Genomic DNA, 17,731 nt, shown 5'->3' with positions numbered 1-17,731 from the left:
GGATTAAGCAATGGCCGGGGAGGTATTTCTTCGCTAATGGGTTGCAATACGAATGAACTTCTTGGAGTTTAATTATTTTCCACGAAGGGATTTGGACGCGTGTCAGAGCAGTGATTTTATTCCGCGCGATTTAATTGGAATTTTAAGTTGAAAGTGCAACATCCATTCTAGTCTTAGCATGTTGTTCTGCGACTCTTACTCTACCCGTACACGAACGTATGTGGCATTTCTGATTACGTACATTAGGAACACACTGTTTGTGAGGGGACCCGAGTTTTTTGTTGTAAGTCTAATAGTGGTGCAAAAAGGGAAAGGGTATAAAAATCGAATTTTCCAAATTTGAGCCATTGTCTCCAGTATTGCCATTAGCGACATCATAAAAAATAAAAATGAAGCACTCTTTGAGTTGTGTAGAAGTAGAATGGTCCCCTTGTACACCTCAACTCCCAAGTTTAATGAGAATTTTTCATTTTTCTCAAATTTTGTAACCCCTGCGTTTTTATTCACTTTTATTCAGTAGCAGTATATAACATGTTATTTACATCCCACATGACAGAATTGTGCAACATTAACGTTTAATAAACGTTTAATGGTGACTTGTAACGTTAGCGTATAAGTACCATTAACTTACTATTAACGTCACCGCGACTGCTAATGTCCGCCTTCAAGAACGTTTCTCTGTAACGTCTAAATACCTACGTTTAGCAAACGTTACATCATATAACACTTTATAACATCAGCATTTAACGTTAATTGAACGTTTGAAACAAACGCCAATGCGATGTAACTCTCTTACGTTGTATAAACGTGGTACAAAAATGTTTATTAAACAATACTAAATTACGTTTATATCATCCTTATACATTGACGGTTGGTATTATTAAAGTCATATTTACTATGTTGTAAGTTAACAGTGTTGTTAAGGAATGTCTTAACAACACCGTTAGCTGACAACAAAGTTAAGTCTGGCTTTATAATACCGGCCGTTAATGTACAAGGATGACATAAACGTGTTTAAACATTACATGTGTCCTGGCCCAAGGTAAAATAGTATATTGAAAGACAAGTGTTACAATGCGACCTATTGTAATACGACTATCTTGTGGCACGAGTGGCGACGCGGAGCGTAGCCACGAGTGTCCGCAAGATAGGAGTATTACAACAAAGCATTGTAACACGCGTTTTTCATACTATTTTTTCTATTTCGGTGCTTTACTTTAATTAAAAAAATCATTATCAGAAACTATAGGGAACATTAGAACTAACATGTTTTATGTTGGGAACACTTTTTATGTTGTTAAGTTTTAGGTTGGCAGCGTAGTAAGACTGACATTTTGAAGTTCAAACATGGAAGTACCCAACGAAGTACCTACTTCTACTAACTAGTAACTGCCAACTTAAGAGATGAGTTACCAAAAAAAAACGACTATAATCACTGTCTTTGTACAACTGTTTTCGGTCGAAAACAGTTGTACAAAATCATCATTGTGACACCGAAATAGAAAAAAGCAGTTTTCGATTCGATAACTAAATTTATAAAAACAATTAACCTCAATATATGATATAACAAATGTGACGTTTGATATATGAGACGTATGTGGCAAATAGCGGAAGCTGATGTTAAAAAAAAAATAATTTAGTATTGTCACAGATTGTGTACTTTAATAAACATTTTTGCACTTTGATACTAAAGTGCACAATGTAAAAAAATTCAAATTCAAAATAATTCAAATAATCTTTTACCAGAAATTTAATGTATAAAAAATTATTTCATTCACATCAATCACTTCACAAAATTGTTAAAAATGTCCTACCATTATAAAGAATGCACAGTTACACACATATTTTCATATAATCGAAAACTCATTCTAACATTACTGGTGTAATGTTCATTAGTTCCTCTTCGATTGCATTTTGAAGTTCCTCAGTGATGTGCAGACGATTTCTAAAAATATTGTATTTCAAAATCAGAAAAAAAAATCTAACGGGCTTAGATCTGGAGAACGTGGTGACCACAATCCTCTGCTAATTAAACGATCATCGTAAAACTGTTGTTCGGCATCATGGAGTATTTGTAAATGGAAAATACCTTGTAAGAAAACGTTGGATATCAGGAAATTCTTGATAGAATTGCTGGCGACAGGACTAAATGGAATACGTCCATGTTCCATCCTGTAGACTTGCACTTCGATAATGTTCCTTTAAGACGAACGCGTCATGTTTTGGTGAAAAAGACATTGTGGAAGTTTCTAAAAAAGTAAGGTTATATATCTATAAAATAATTTACGTCTTTTACTTACTTTTACATACTGCTAACGCCTAGGAGGAACCCTGGTAGAACTGTTTGATTTAAAATAAAAAGATGAGCGTACAAGGTAGAAAATACAAAGAGAAATTCAACACGTAAAAATCGCCGTAAATGGATAGCTTATTCAGATTATTTGTTGAAGTCGTTGTCGTTCATCCTTGATGAAAAAAACCACAATCGCCAATGTCTAACCCAAAAAACTCCACAATTTTTAAGCACTTAATTCAAACTATTCTCCACTTATTTTGAATCACATCACTCAATTCACAGAAAACCAACATATTCAACAAACATGTTTAACTGCAAATGAAGATAAACCGAGTGATGAGTCACCGACCAGCTATTTTTTCGTTGCGCAATGCCCAAAGGCACATTTTTAATATTACAAGAACGTTACTGTAACTATGCAACTTAACAGTACCAAAATGTCGTTGTTGTAATGTTAAGCTTTTAAAAGTTGAACTAACGTAGTTATGTATGGTTCCGTCAACATACGCTAATAACATCACATTACTTAACATTATAATGACATCGCAACAAGGTTTTGCATAAAAACGTTGTCAAAGTAATATTGGTATAACGTTAGCCTTCTGAATGTTATTTTAACGTAATAATGTCCCGTTCCAGCGACGCAAGTCCAAAAGGTTACAATTTTTAACATTACAAAAACGTCGTATCCACGGGTTAGAAAGAAAACCCATTCAAGTATCGTTGGTATAACGTTGATGTTTTGTTTAATTGAGTTGTTTCAAAATGCAACATTCGTTTAACGTACCAAACGTTTTTTTAACATTGCTTGTCAAGTGGGATGTATACGAGAAACAAACAACTCTTTGTTGTTAAAGAAGCCGAGCTAAGGTGTGGAAACAGTTTTTAATTCTTCCTTTAGTTCTGTTTTCGTCACGGATGAACTTTTGGGGTGCGCTCTCTGATGGCATTTACCACAATATAACTGATATAATACAGACAGTACTTTGGTCAAATACAGTTTATATTGACACAACGTTTGACATCTATCCTCGGTTTAGTCAACAATGCTTGTGAAAAGCACAGCTTGTCATCAATTGTTATTTTCTGTAGTTGACTAACGCATGCTAAAAATTACTTCTTCTCCTCCATCCTATCTCTAGTTAATCTTCCCATATCTTAATTGCATTGGGGGTGTTTCTTGTTATGTAATTATATAGAATATGAGCCGGCTAACTGTCGGTCAGTGATCCTGTTCTGGCCTCTTAAGGAAATCATAAAGGGAAAATAATAACTCAATAATCTTAATTAAATTATGAAACGGTTTTTATTTTCGTACGTCTGCTAAAATAGAATAACATTAGTAAATTGGGGGTTTGAGACGAAACAATCCTGTAAAGTAAATGGTTAAACAACATTCAGCGTCATCATCACCGTCAGGTGCTAACCGGAAATTAATTGTATTTTTATAACATCCTGTACAATAAAAATAAATCGAACAATACGTAAATTTGAGGCACAGGCCTAATCTGGATGTCCACCAAAACACCAACTTAATGCAAATCACAAGTAGGTGGTTAAATTGCCTATACATAAATACACAACATAAAATGTTGCTTGAGCATAGAATTCTCTTCAATAGTTTTTTATCAAATACACCACGCCCAACAAAAAATGACGATACGACGGTTAGCGGCAAAACTACACCACGATAGAACAATTACTCGAAAATACCTTTATTGTTTATGCACCAGGATCACGTGGATGCTTCAATAGTGGAATGGTTTGGGTCCCGTCCCCGGGACTTTGATATGGTTCGGAACGCACGGACCGACCAGACTTCTCGTTGATTGTTTTATCGATGGGGAATTGAGGTTGTCTCTCCAGCTGTGTTCTGCACGGACCGCTGACAGAAGCCGCTGGTGATGTTCCGTCGTGGATATTTTCAACTTTCCCGTTTTGTTTCTTGGAAATGCTGCGAAAATCTTCGTTCGCAGCGTGAAGGTGATTTGGTGAAGATGATGGCTCGCTCTTGATTTAATTTCTGTTTTTCTGGATCCACCCAAAGGACCGATTGCACGATGTTTTTCGCGAGTACGACTGGCGCAGATTTTTCACTGCGTGTCGCCGTTTTACGGATGCTCCTTTACCGCTATTTGTACATGTATTTGATATCCAGGTTGTAAGATCTGGCTCAATCAGCGCTTCATCTTACAATGATGAATCAACTCGCGCTAGCATACGCTTTTGCCAATCAACATTCGGTAACGAGTAGACGTATTTAACAACTCTCCTCCCTGCTTTCATTGTAATTACAATGACCCGCTTCATTTACCTCATCCCGAATATGCACACGTACGTATTTATTATCTTACTTTATTTACATATGAAATAAAATTGCATTTCTAACCCCGCTTGTTACTTTATATTTCTAATTCTCTTTTAGTTAAATAAAAAAAAACAACTTGACCTACAATAAATGAAACAATTAATTTCCTTGCAATGCGTAAAACATACAATTGCATGTCTTGTCTATTTTTAAATTATACATTTTTGTACGCTACCACATTCTATGTACATACGAAGGCTGAAGTCTAATATTAAAAGCCTAGTAGTACAACAAGCGGCTACAGAGGGTAACTGCGATGACGTTGAGCATGCGCTGTACTGTAGACGGTATGGTCCTTAATTAATAATATCGGAATGAACTGAAACAAGAAAACCAAAATGACAGCAGAAAGAAGAGGCACGACCAAACGGTTATGCCTCACACTGTTTTGCATCGACAGTAGAAATGCCTCGAAAAATGATCCATTGTATAAAAAATATTAGCGTGCTTAATTAGTGCTTTTGTTTCACTCCTTGATATGAAAACAATGCCCATGAGTCTGAAAGGCATGGTGGACGGCTCCATAGGGCTTAGCTATATTCGTATTCATTTTGTGTTTGACCAATGCTTGAATATATCGCCTTCAACCACTTTAAAAGTTTCGATTTGTGATCAAAAAGGAATGTTTGCAATAAAATTATGACACTGGTTAATTAAACGGAATCAGTTTTAGACAATTGTTATCAGTGGCTTATCATAAAATGGAGATGGAAACGTGTTCGCAGCCGATATCAGCTTGGTATGGGTTTTTAATGGGTAGTTTTGGTAGCCAAATGAGAACAAGCGTGGCTTAACTATGGTGCAACAGCAATACACGGCAGACGTTGGCATATGTGCCAGTGTGATTTGTTCTTCTGCGATATTTTTCTTTGGGTTACTTCAACCCATTGTTTTACACTTGGCCTATCCACCAGTTTCGACAAGTTACCATGGATCAATTTTATGAAATAATGAGAAATCATTTTAAGTTTTGGAACGGAATTTTGAAAACGGGTACAAACCTCAGATTTTTCAAAAAGCCTCGATTACAGACCACCTGTGCTGGATCGACCGAAACCGACTTTTTAGCGCATTTTCCCATTGTCCGCACTTTGTCCGTCCATCTGTACCACTACTAATCCATCAGTTTAACCAATTTTTAAGTTTTCGCTTTGTGTTTTCGTTTTTACACGGCCTTGAGATCAGAACGACAAAAATTTTTTTGACTAAGTCACTTCTTTCCCGAGTTATTACTGATTCTGTGCGGGGAAAATGTACTTTGGTCGCGAGTGACCACGTCTATACTAGTTATAATCCTTTGTGGCCGGGCGAGGTGACAGTTATCGCAATTGATTCATTTTTTTTAAAAGCAAAGCATCCAATATCAATTAAATACAAATTGTAATACAATTTACCGGGAAAACACTTTTCCAAGCAGATTATAACCTATAAAAACAAATACGTTAAAATTGAATAGGCTTATTGGTGTGAAATTGGGCAAATAGTAATAACTTATACAAGGGACCAAACTGTTGTACAATTAAAAATGGAGTATCCTTCGTTCCATGAGGAGAATACCTCTACAATTTTTAGATTATTAAACTTCACACCAATACAATTTCATTGTAGGTACAAACATTTATGTAACTATTTATTATCGTTTGGTAACAAATTCTTAATTTAAAAAATATATTTAAGGTATTATTATCTATTCCGTTTTTCCAAATAACTTAAATTATATATACACAGTTATTAAATAATATAACATATTTCTAATTACAAATTATTAACACTTATTATTTGATTTATCCATCCGATAAACGATGACACTTTAACATATACTCCAGGTACATCCAAACGTCCACATCCAAATCCCCACGACACAAGACCGGCCAGTTCATAAAAACCGTCATCTTGACAGACTAAGGGACCACCACCATCGCCCTAGGGACAAATTAGACATTTTGACCTGTCTCATTTTTTGGGTCTATTTTATTTACGTTAGCAATTCACTCGAAAACAATATCATACACATTCTTTTTACTTCATATGAGCATGTGTTAAATTAAACTTGTGTACGTACCTGACATGCATCGTTTCCCTCCTCACCACCGGCACAAAAACTACTGGCAGGAAGGATAAATATTTTTTCCGTGACCGCATTTACCTTCCTAAGGCATTCGGCATCACTAACAATTGGTATTTCCGCTTCTCGCACTCTTAAAGGAATGGGACCCGCTACAAAACAAAGGTAAGGACTCAAAAGCAAAGAAAGTAACATTTATTACCTTCGCCCATGTACCCATAACCCGTAACGGTACAGCGCTTTCCTGCCGCATGATTAACACCACGTGCTGGAAGGCACACTAGGCAAACGCCTTCCTTCAATTCCGCCTGGCCGTGCAATTTTAGTAAAGCTATATCGTTGTCTAAAGTTTGACTGTTGTGATTGTGATGGATGTACGTGGTGGCAACCCTAAGCGTTTGGGCGCCCGGGCTTCCATACTTCTTTGTAAGATCGTGATCTCCGACCCGCACGTATATGGCATCTCCAGACCGTACAATGCTACAAAAATTTCGTAAATCTGCGCAATTTCCCCATTTCACCTACTTCGTAACGCAGTGAGCGGCGGTTAACACCCATTGGGTTCCAATTAGAGCTGCTCCACATAAATACTGATTTAAAGAATTTATTAACGCGACCTGCCAACACCATTCCGCTTGGTCACCATCTTCGCCTCCCACAACTCTGGCGTTTCTAGACGTGCCTTTTACACCGCAAACGTATTTACTATAAACCGGAGGACGTGTTGTGCTGAGAGATGATGCGGATGCTGCTGAAATATGTGACATGTTACCTTATCTATGGTTTAAATCTCAAGTACTTGTAGGAGAAGATTCCGCAATTGACGGCGTCATTGTTGTAAGAACTGCATTGTTAGACTGTGAGGTATTGATTTGGGAAGATATTTCGGAATGTTTGTGTTCCATTGCCTCACGTATGAGAGATTTTGGGGCGCAGCATTTCATGGTTGATTTTCGACACTTAAATATTTCGGTCATCTCTGCGTTTCCTGCAGAATACGAATTTAGTATCAGATGGAAGCAATTTCGTACTTACTGAAACAGGTAAAGCTTAAGTATGAAACAATGCACGACCCTGGACAATCCGGTCGTGGATCTGATGTGGTGGTTGTCGTTACTGGGGTGGTGGTTTGGATAGGTTTAGGTTTTGGACGCGGCGTAGTGGTAACCTTCGTGTTATCACAGCAGATTGAACCCCTCTTGCAGTCGGACGTACGTGGTACCAAAACGGACGGACGTTCACAAAATGCCGCCATGATATTCACGAGGCAGTAGCCTGGACAACGTGGACCTAAATCTGTTGTTTTTGGTTTGGGTGTTGTAGGTATGGTTGTTGTGTACATAGTCGTGGGTCTAGTTGGCTATAAATTCATTAGACAGTAAAATTCGAGAGGAGTCTATACTTACAGTTGACGTTATGCAACAGCTCTCATCTTCGGAGCACTCTGCTTCTGAATCAATGTCTTCACAAAACACCAGTGCGAGTAAACCACTAACACATTCGCCTTTGCATGGTTTAGAAATGTGAGGCGCTTTTGTTTCCAGAGGAACTCTTACCACTTCGGTTGTTACTGTGGTAGGTGCAGGTGTTGTTCTGCTATTGGTATTATTGTTGCCGCTTTTCGTTTTATTTGGAATTATTAAGTTTGGCGGTATTTTGTCTCCGAAGACATCACTAGATACACAACATTTCAGGGAGGGTTTACACAAATCTTCAGTTGTCAGTATTGCTTCGCAGTAATCCGAGATTCTTTCGGCAACGCATACTCCGGGACAGGCTTTTACGGCTAGCGCTAATTAAATTGTTGTAACAATTTGCTATCGACATATTACGGTTTTACTTACGGGGTGAATCATTTTTACTCGATTCGGTGGTTGTAAGTGATACGTTAGAATATCGGTCAATTTCTTGCTAAAAAGGCACTGAATTAATACAAAATGATATGAGTACTTGAACGTAAACGCAATCTTAAAAGTACCTTTTGTGTAACTGGCGTGGTAGTGGGAGTTGTCGGGGTTGTGGTTCTTTCGGTTGTGGTGGCGGTTTTGTTGGCGCTCTCTGTGGTATTGGGCGATGGTGGTTCTACGCAACATTTCATTGACGACGAAGGGCAGGCGACATCTTCCAGTACATCGTAGCAAATAATAGTTGCTAGAGCATGGACGCATACTCCGGGACAGTCTTTGGAGTCAACAGTGCTGGTTATCGTGTCTAAAAGACCTAGAAAGGATTGGTTTTTTAATTTTATTTCAGATGCAAATTCTCTATTTTCTAGCGTATCGTGACAATAAGAATACCATTATTTCAATTTATGAAAGTTAAACAAAGGCACATATAAACGAATTGGTTGTTACTTCTGGTATTTGGTCCAAACAGATAGGAGTGTTGTTGGATTGTGAATGCTACATGAATAAATTCAAAGGGTTACAAACGAAAAAATGTTTCGTTTTGAAGATTTACTTTTTCGTAATACGATCTCTCCGTATAACATAACAGACACCGCGCATCCTGACAGCACACGGCATGCTAGATTTCATAATTTCTAAATATTGAATCCCAAGTTTCTCCATTTTTATATATCAACCATACGCATATTTTATGTTGTCACACAGTAAATTGATCTAAAAAAAAGCATGCATTGCATTATTGCACTTGAAAAACCAAAGTTGCTTCGGTTTTCGGTTTAACAGGAAGTGCTACCGAAAAGTTCACTATGCCATCGAATTAATCGTGATGTCGCACGCAACACACAGTGTATAACATAAAATTGTCCATTTAGCTTCTCACTTTTTTAAAGATTGGGGGGTGTATTTTCTTTAAATCAACATCTATAAGTAATTTGTGCAGTAGATCATTTCTAATTTCAGAAACGCGTGTAAGTAAACGGAATTGAAACGTCACAGTAATAATTTCGTTTCGCATCCTTAAGTCATCAGCTGCAAATTTTTTAAAAGCTAACCGTATGTGTATTTCAGATATGTTGAGTATAGTCTGATATGGCATTCCCCTAGAATTAATCGTTCGGCGGGTACCGTGTCATCAGCTCCTCTAATTCCTTTATTTAAAAAAAATAACAAAAAACTATGGCACAATCTGAATCTGATATGTACTAACACGTGCACTGAACGACGATGCACACATTTTTGAGAGTTGGCAACCACGCAATTTTTAGGAGGGGAACGCGATTTGCGCCATCTGGAGAGCACGAACGTGGGTTACGTTGGGCATCTTGCCTTGCAATAGCGGTCGTGAACGCGTCGCTCCATAAATGTTTGTTGTTATTTTGTGTTATTTGATGCAGGTAGTAATTTTTGCATTTCTTTATATCGTATTGGGTTTGGTATGCCGCATTTTATATTTTGTGTGTTTAAATCTTGGTTTTTGAAATTTACTTGGTTTAACCGCAATACAGAATGACATGTTTAATACCGTTATCCTTTTGTTTGTAATCGTTTACGTTTTTGGGGTAATGTTTGCTTAATTTATGTTTATGTGTTTTGTCCGAATCATATAAATTTTGATCAATTTATTTCAATATGTGGAAATTACCGATTCGTTTGATGTATGTACTGACTTGTTGTTTGTAATTATCTCCGTGAATGAAGCAGTCGCGGGGGTGGTAAAAACTGTAGTCAAATTTGAGCTACGACACCTAATTCCGTGATTGTCTTCGACATTTAACTGTAGGCTCGAAACCCCGAACGAGGGGAGACGCTACCTATCTTGCGGGGGCCAGATTATGCTAATCAAAACTCTTCGGTTTAGAATCTGTGTGATATATGAGTGGAGATTCAATAATTTCCACATATTTTTACCGATGGTTAAATTTGCCAACAAGGTCATGTAATTTTCCATTTGGTTTTAACAAAAGGACTTTATTGCAGATTTTAAGATGAGTCACATTCTGTGTATTTCACCATTTCTTAGAATCTTGGTACCTGCTTACTTGACCCATAATTCCCAAAACCTATAGGTTACCTCTTGAAGTCTACCTGCTACTTTTTGTGATGCTATAATTTTATGTTATGCGTTCACATCATTACAAACAATTAATATTTAATATTAATTTGACAGCTGTTTTTTTTATTGGTGTTCTTTTTTTTTCCTAGCCTTTTTCTATTTTTATTCGGTGAACTACCATTTTGAAAGTTTATTTTTGCAATGTAATTTATTTCGACTTAAATTTCCGAGCTTTTACAATCATAATAACCACGATAATTATTAAACAATCTTCTACAATAAGCCTACTGGAGCTTCCGTTGCGCCCTTCCAGCGACGTACCCGTAGGTGGTTACTCTTCCTTCCAGAAAATTAACAGTCAAATAGAATGGAAACTTGGACCGTTGGAGACGAAAGATGTAAAGTAAAATGTGGAACGACAGGGTTAAGGTCTCAAACAGCACAATGAATGCAAGACATAAAGGAACCCGAAAATGTACCGGGTGACCCAATAATACTGTTCCTCGGCCATATCTCGGGAACCGTTCGTCGTATGACTTAAGGGAAAAAAAATTATTGTGTAAATCGGTCATGAACAATCGCTCGAAAATGTTTTCAAGTTCCAAAAATGACCACTAGTGGACGTAACTGCTATCTTAAATTTTAAAATTGCATTTCCTTTCAATTTCGCATAGTAAACTAAATTTTTTCTTCAAAAATTTTTTCAGAACCAGTTTATCTATCATTTTCGTAAAAAACTCAGTTATTTTAAAAACAAAGATGGTGTGGGGCGGGGCGTTCAGTTATTTGTACAATAATGCTTTAATGCTTTAACTTCTTAACGGTTTGACGGATTTTAACAACTTTGGTATCGTTGAAAAGAGCATTCCTTGGGCAATAAGAATCAACCAAGATATAGTTAATTTAGTTGAATCCTTCTCGACCAGGGGGCTAGTTTTGACACCATGACTCAAAATCCTAAAAAAAATCAAATGGAATGGTATGACTTTTTCTTTATGAAAAAGTAGCCAAATAACATCCAAAGAGGCCAGTTAAAACCGGTTTTCAAAATCTCGTTCCTAATCTCAAATATTGGGAAAATGAGATTAATGGATCTTTGAAGGCCAAGGATCGCGCGATAAATTTCCTAAAACTACTAAAAATTTAGCTACAAAATCAATAAGATGTTAGAGGCAATTGTGAGTCTAAAAAATATAAATGATTAAAAAATATACCTATATCATCAGAACATCCATGTTGCTCCAAAGGGACTAAACCGAGGACTAAACGCATTTTGAACTTATTAAGTCTCTTTAATATTATAGGTATAATCGTCGAGGGTACATTATAGTTAGTTTACTGAATTCTTTTTATGATTGGTCTGTGGCTCCCAGAAAACGCGTTTTTTTAATAAAACCCATGAAAGGAACAAAAAGTGATCTAATTGGCGACCCAGGTGTCCCAAATGGCCTCCGATATTTTTTATGCACATCTGAAGACGCTGATGAGTTGAAAGAATAGCAGTATCAATTTCAGCTGTTGGGATGTTCAAGATGGCATTCCTAATTCTTGCAATCATATCCTCGCGAGAAATTTCGTTGTGCTGCAAAGACTGAGAAAAAGTGATCATTCCATTTGATTTTTTTAGGATTTTGGGTTATGGTGTCAAAACGAACCCTCTGGCGGAGAAGGATTCAACTAAATTAACTACATTTGGGCTCAAAGATCTATTAATTTCATTTTTCCAATATCTGAGGTTAGGAACGAAATTTTGAAAAAATGGTTTTCACTGGCCGCTTTGGATGTTATTTGGCTACTTTTTCATATTTCATTTGATTTTTTTGATTTATTTAGGATATTGGGTCATGGTGTTAAAACTAGCCCCCTGGCGGAGAAGGATTCAACTAAATTAACTACATTTTGTTTAATTCTTATTGCCCAACGATACCAAATTTGTTAAAATCGGTTACACCGTTAAGAAGTTAAAGCAGGTTTATTGCAAAAACAATTGAAGGCCCCACACCATCTTTGTTTTTGAAATAACTGAGGTTTTTTTACAACAATGATAAACTGGTTCTCTTTAAAAACGCGAAGTTTATTATGCGAAATTTAAAGAAAATGCAATTTTAAAGTTTAAGATGGCAGTTACGCTCTCTGGGGGTCATTTTTAGAACTTGAAAATATTTTCCAGCGATTCTTCATGACCGTTTCATCCAATAATTTTTTTACCCCTAAGTCATACGACGAACGGTTCCCGAGATATGGCCAAGGGACCGTCTTATTGGGTCACTTGGTACGTCAGTGAGCAACTTCCATTGCAATCCATACCGAAGTACCAATTTTACTGGGAACAATATTTCTTTCAAGTCGAATCCAGAAGTGTTCCAAATCGCCACATTAGCGTTACAAAAAAGAATTATTAGCACCCCGTCACTTGGGTTAGGTGCTTTCCGGTAGGCAAATCGTGTTTATGTCCCGGTTTATTAATTCATATTCAACAGGAAATTATAGTTTCGAAGTTACTGACTGGATGACCTACATTAGCTGTTGTAGTAATGAATTTTAGAATTTGTCCTTGAATAAAAAATTAATTAATTTGTATCTTGTATAAAGTGGAAGAGAAGAACTTTAAAAACCGGTACATTCGTCTTCTTTGATACGGTCAACCCGGCGACCACCAACACGGCACCGGTTTTTCGGTGATCAGCCAACTATTTTCGCCCGGCTTCGGTCATCCCGAATGAGCCCTCAAAAGTACCGTGGACATTTCTGGATCCTGATAAATAGTTAGGTACAGTATTTTCAATATTAAATTTTGTTACGGGATCACAGAAATCGTGTCAAATTCTTATATTCGTCGCAATTAGTTCTCCTTTTGCGCTTTAGGTAGGTACCTTGATTTTTCATGAAGATGTAAAAATCATAAAAAGATGCAATCGTCACAGTGAAAACATCCGGCGTCTCCAAAAAAGCACGGCAGGTCCGCAGCAATGCCAAGGTCATGTTGATTGTTTTCTTTGATTCACTACAAGGCCAAACCATCACAAAAGAGTACTACCAGGAGACCCTTTGCCGCCTGGTGCGACACAAACGACCGTATCTGTGGGCAGCAAAATCTCCTCACGATAACGCACCCATTTTGTGTATTCAATTCAGGTTTTCTTAGCCAAACACAACATTCCCATGGTTCTTCTATTTCCCAAGCGGAAAATACCGCTGAAAGGGACCCGATTTGAGTCACGAGAAGACATAATGAGGAATGGGACGGCACCATTCCAAAAATGGCGTTCCAGATATGTTCCCAAAAATGGCGGAAGTGACTACTTTGAAGCGGATTAAAGTGTCGGACTTCCAAATCAAGATATATACTGTGTCCAAAAAGTACCCTGAATTGCGTTATAAAAATGAAAAACCTCTATTTATTCTTCTAAATATATTTCATTACCTTTAAAGTAGTCCCCTTCCGATGCAATGCACTTACGCCAGCGTTTTTTTCCCGTTCCCGAAGCATCCCAAATAGTCATTTTCCGAAATGGTCTTCAACTATCTCCTCACTTGAGTCAAAACGACGTCCCCGGAGCGGTCTTTTGGGCTTAACAAATAGCCAGAAGTCGCACGGAGCTAAATCAGGCGAATGCGGTGGTTGTGGAACGATATTTGTCGTATTTTGGGGAAAAACTCGCCCCTCTTTTTCCCAAAAAAAACAGTGTTTTCGGTACCAATCGAGGTTTGATGCGTCTGAGGCCCAAAACATCTTTCAACATTTAATTTACTGATCCTTTTGATATGCGAATATCACCAGCAAGGTCTCTTATTGTTAATCGACAGTCTGAAAGTACCAATTCCTTGATTTTTGGGCGTATTGGTCATCACTTGATGTGGATGGTTGCCCGGGATGCTATTCGTCCCCGACGCGTTGTGTGCCTTCATCGACCACTTTGCACCAATGAAATGTTGTTGTTTTTGATAGATCTTGATCCCCATAAGCTTTCTGCAACATTCGCAACGTTTCTGCAGCGGTTATTCCATTCAGAAAATAAAATTTAATCGCACTTCTTTGTCGAATAATTTCAGATATTTTTAAAATCGAAAAATTCACTTTTTGTGTCGCACAAAACTAAGCGCAATTCAAACATTAATGGCATTTATGACTTGAAATTTTGACATGGGTGTCTGTAACAGTGCTGCCAACATAAGAAAGAAATATTGCTGCGAAAGTATTTACCCCAGTAGTTTAATTAGAAAGATTCCGGGTACTTTTTGGACACAGTATGCCGACCAAACGTTTGATACTTTTTGAACACACCTAGTATATCTTCACAAGATTTTTTTTATTGTTTTCTACTTTTAGCTGTTTTCAAGAGCACCCCGGGATATTATTGGAGGGCATGAAGCTGCAGTCAATGTACGTCAGTGAGCAACCTCCATTGGGACCATACCGTAGTATCATTTCAGTGTTAGTGTTCAATAGTATCATTTATTCTGGGAAACATATGTAGCAATAAATTACCAATATAGATCTTCTAGCGCCCCATCCCTTGGCTTACTTGCCTCTCGGTACGAAACTCGTGTTTAGTGATTAACTTTCAAATTTATGACAATTGTTTGAAGATAATGACTGAATACGGTGAATACTTTATCTTGACACTAATAATCAATTCTGCCCCTGCACTAAGCACTAATGGGCTATTTCTCCCCAACAGGAAACAAACCGGAAAAAGGTCTCTTTCACATTACCTGCGAATTCCATTGTTCGATATCTACTTTTGGTACCTAATACAAAAAGGTAGCCGCATAAGGGACAAATTAAACATTGATAGCTCCAAGCCGAATCAAATGTAACAATTACCTAACGTTAAAGTAAAAAGAACTATAGTCTTTAAATCTCCAATAAAATTCACTAAATTAGAGTTGCAAGGTATGCGTGGTGCACTCTAAATTGGATTACAATTATTTTAGCATATCGAACACGAGCTTGGAATGAAATTTAAACTTTTTTAGTGTATCCAATTTGAAATCTAATGCATTATTTAACAATGCATTACATTTTTGTAGTCCCGTAAGCACCTCTATATACGTACTTTGTTTGTGATCAAAAAATACTGGAAAAATTGGGATTTTGGTATGACTAAATTGAAGGGTTACGTATTGAATTATCAACACGAATTCTCTTAGTATTTACACAGGAAATGATAGCATTGAAGTTACTAACTGGTAGGTGACCTACATTAACTGTTGTAGTATAACACGCATACCTGGTACAAGTTTAAGAACAAGGTGAAACCGAGCTTGAATTAACACATTTTTTGCTTCTAATGGTATAAGAAAATTCAATTTGCATAACGTGCGCGAATTATAACAGTAAATCTCGTGTCTTGTAATAGTTTTTTCGACATTGTGTAATAATTACTATTAAGCGCTTGTCTTACTAAACCGCTATTATTGATACGTGATCGTATGTACTCTCGTTTCGTGCGCCTATTACGGATTTAAAAACCCAAATTTTTGAAATTGACCATTGAGAGATGAGTGGGTGAGATCTGAATCTCGATCTCGGAAAGAGGGTTAGGAGTATAACAGTACAGAAATATCTATGGTCAAAGTCCCGTTTAGTATCTGAAATTTTCAACGAGACATTAAGTCGTTAGGGTTCCAAAACGTACCCGATAGGAAACTTCCGGCCAAGGAGTCATCTTGTCCTTGCACATTTTTGTAAAACACACTGCACAATAACACAATTAACAAGAAACCTCCGGGTCCAGGCATAATAAAACTCGTAAAAGACACCGTCAGCACGAGCGCATCGCCGCCCAACTGGTCTAGTGGAAGCAGCTGGCGTTTCTTGCACGCCGCTCTTTCATTCATATGCACGAAGAACTGCCGTGCAATACGGAATTGCTTTTGGATGCCTGCTGAAATGTACCGTTGCTGGATACAGTGGATCAAGGTTTGCATTCGATTTTGATTCGAGTTATAGCGACGACACTGTACAGTTATGAATTAAGTTCTTCAATGTTAAGTATTGGCCACGCCGTGGAGGTCCTAGCCTTGACTAAGGAGGTATCTGGTCGTTGACCTGTTAGCTCTAAATTACACCACAATGAAGACTTGACTTTATTCCTGCACTTAGGCGGTTAGTGTAGGTGTAATGTTGTTATCCTTTTTTTCAACGTTTAGGTAATTAGAAGAGGTGTGCGAAAAATCTTCGAATTAGATGCAACTCCTAGATGCTCTACAAAACGGGACTTTTTATTTGATGCTTATACCAGGAAGCAAACGTGCCACACCTAGAATCTTTCATAAACCTTATTTTTTCTATACATTGCATGAATAAGTGAAGTTTTTACTTAGGAAGTTAGATATTCTTTAAAGTCGAAACTCTAATGCTAGTGCACCCCTCATTCAACCAAGAGACTCATTTAGGTTATGCATAATAATAAAGGAATATTATGAAATTAGTGCAATGCCTGCACGTTTATCCATGGTATGCAGTTGGTGTGTTATCACACGCATAATTTTAATGTATTATTTTCGGTCTTGGTCTTGGTCACTGTTGACAATAATTAACGCGGAGAACAATTCAAAAGTACCATCAATCAAATTCACCATATTTTAAAAGAGTGAACAAATTATTCGTAGGTGCGTGAAGTTAGCACGGTAATTGGAACACAAACGTTATGTTTTGTGCCAATCGTTTGTGCTTCATTTGATTGTGCACGAAAAAGTAATCCAGCACGTCCACCCCTTTTTGAGGTACAAGGTGGGTATCCGTTTTCCGTGTTAACTTCACACCACTTTTTGAAGCACAAACTAAATATTTTGTGACAATCGTTTGTGATTCGTGAGTGCTTGATTGTGCACGAAAAAGTAACCCTGTACGTCCATCCCTTTTTCAAGTACAGGGTACCCGTTTTCCGTGCCAACGTCACACCACTTTTAGACAAGGTGCGCACCGAAGTGATAGCCACATGACGTGGTAGTGGCGTGTTGACCTATTATTGAACATCCCTATGCCTCGCACCACTACGTATGTCATCACTACCACACTACCATAGTATAATAC

The 17,731-nt window shown here is 37.4% G+C and overlaps 1 protein-coding gene and 2 long non-coding RNA genes across 4 annotated transcripts in view; 1 reads left to right on the top strand and 2 right to left on the bottom strand.

Moving 5' to 3' along the window:
• LOC116165435 overlaps positions 1-15,099 on the top strand; it is a 93,011-nt gene extending 77,912 nt beyond the window's left edge. Inside the window, exon 3 of the long non-coding RNA XR_004144147.1 lies at positions 15,020-15,099. This is a non-coding gene — a long non-coding RNA (uncharacterized LOC116165435). The remainder of the gene's footprint in view (positions 1-15,019) is intronic.
• On the bottom strand, positions 1,887-2,462 carry LOC116165433. The gene is made up of 3 exons (XR_004144145.1): positions 2,301-2,462; positions 2,090-2,249; positions 1,887-1,945 (listed from the first exon to the last, which is right to left on the bottom strand). It is a non-coding gene; the product is annotated as an uncharacterized LOC116165433 (long non-coding RNA).
• On the bottom strand, positions 6,316-16,603 carry LOC116165430 (protein masquerade-like). Of its 2 annotated transcripts, none has more exons than XM_031479875.1 (10): positions 16,332-16,603; positions 8,708-8,949; positions 8,574-8,640; positions 8,136-8,521; positions 7,765-8,089; positions 7,529-7,717; positions 7,255-7,480; positions 6,932-7,209; positions 6,727-6,881; positions 6,316-6,587 (listed from the first exon to the last, which is right to left on the bottom strand). In XM_031479875.1, exons 1-10 carry the CDS (start codon positions 16,531-16,533, stop codon positions 6,420-6,422), a joined length of 2,238 nt encoding a protein of 745 aa, XP_031335735.1. In that variant the 5' UTR covers positions 16,534-16,603; the 3' UTR covers positions 6,316-6,419. The 2 variants fall into 2 exon arrangements, with proteins under 2 accessions (XP_031335735.1, XP_031335736.1); XM_031479876.1 differs by having other exon boundaries at positions 7,255-7,477; positions 16,332-16,599.
• Between the last annotated feature and the right edge of the window lie 1,128 nt (positions 16,604-17,731).

Source organism: Photinus pyralis, unplaced genomic scaffold (assembly GCF_008802855.1).
Source record: "Photinus pyralis isolate 1611_PpyrPB1 unplaced genomic scaffold, Ppyr1.3 Ppyr1.4_LG3a, whole genome shotgun sequence".
Taxonomy (NCBI): Eukaryota; Metazoa; Arthropoda; class Insecta; order Coleoptera; family Lampyridae; genus Photinus; species Photinus pyralis.
The sequence above is the reverse complement of the archived record's forward strand: the minus strand, read 5'-3'. Positions and strand labels throughout refer to the sequence as shown.

Coding starts and splice junctions, on each gene's coding strand:
- LOC116165430 (XM_031479875.1), bottom strand. CDS start 16,533: ATGAATGAAAGAGCGGCGTGCAAGAAACGCCAGCTGCTTCCACTAGAC. Junction 8,090..8,135: donor GCTGTTGCATAACGTCAACT/GTAAGTATAGAC, acceptor ATGAATTTATAG/CCAACTAGACCCACGACTAT. Junction 6,588..6,726: donor AGGGAAACGATGCATGTCAG/GTACGTACACAA, acceptor ATTTGTCCCTAG/GGCGATGGTGGTGGTCCCTT.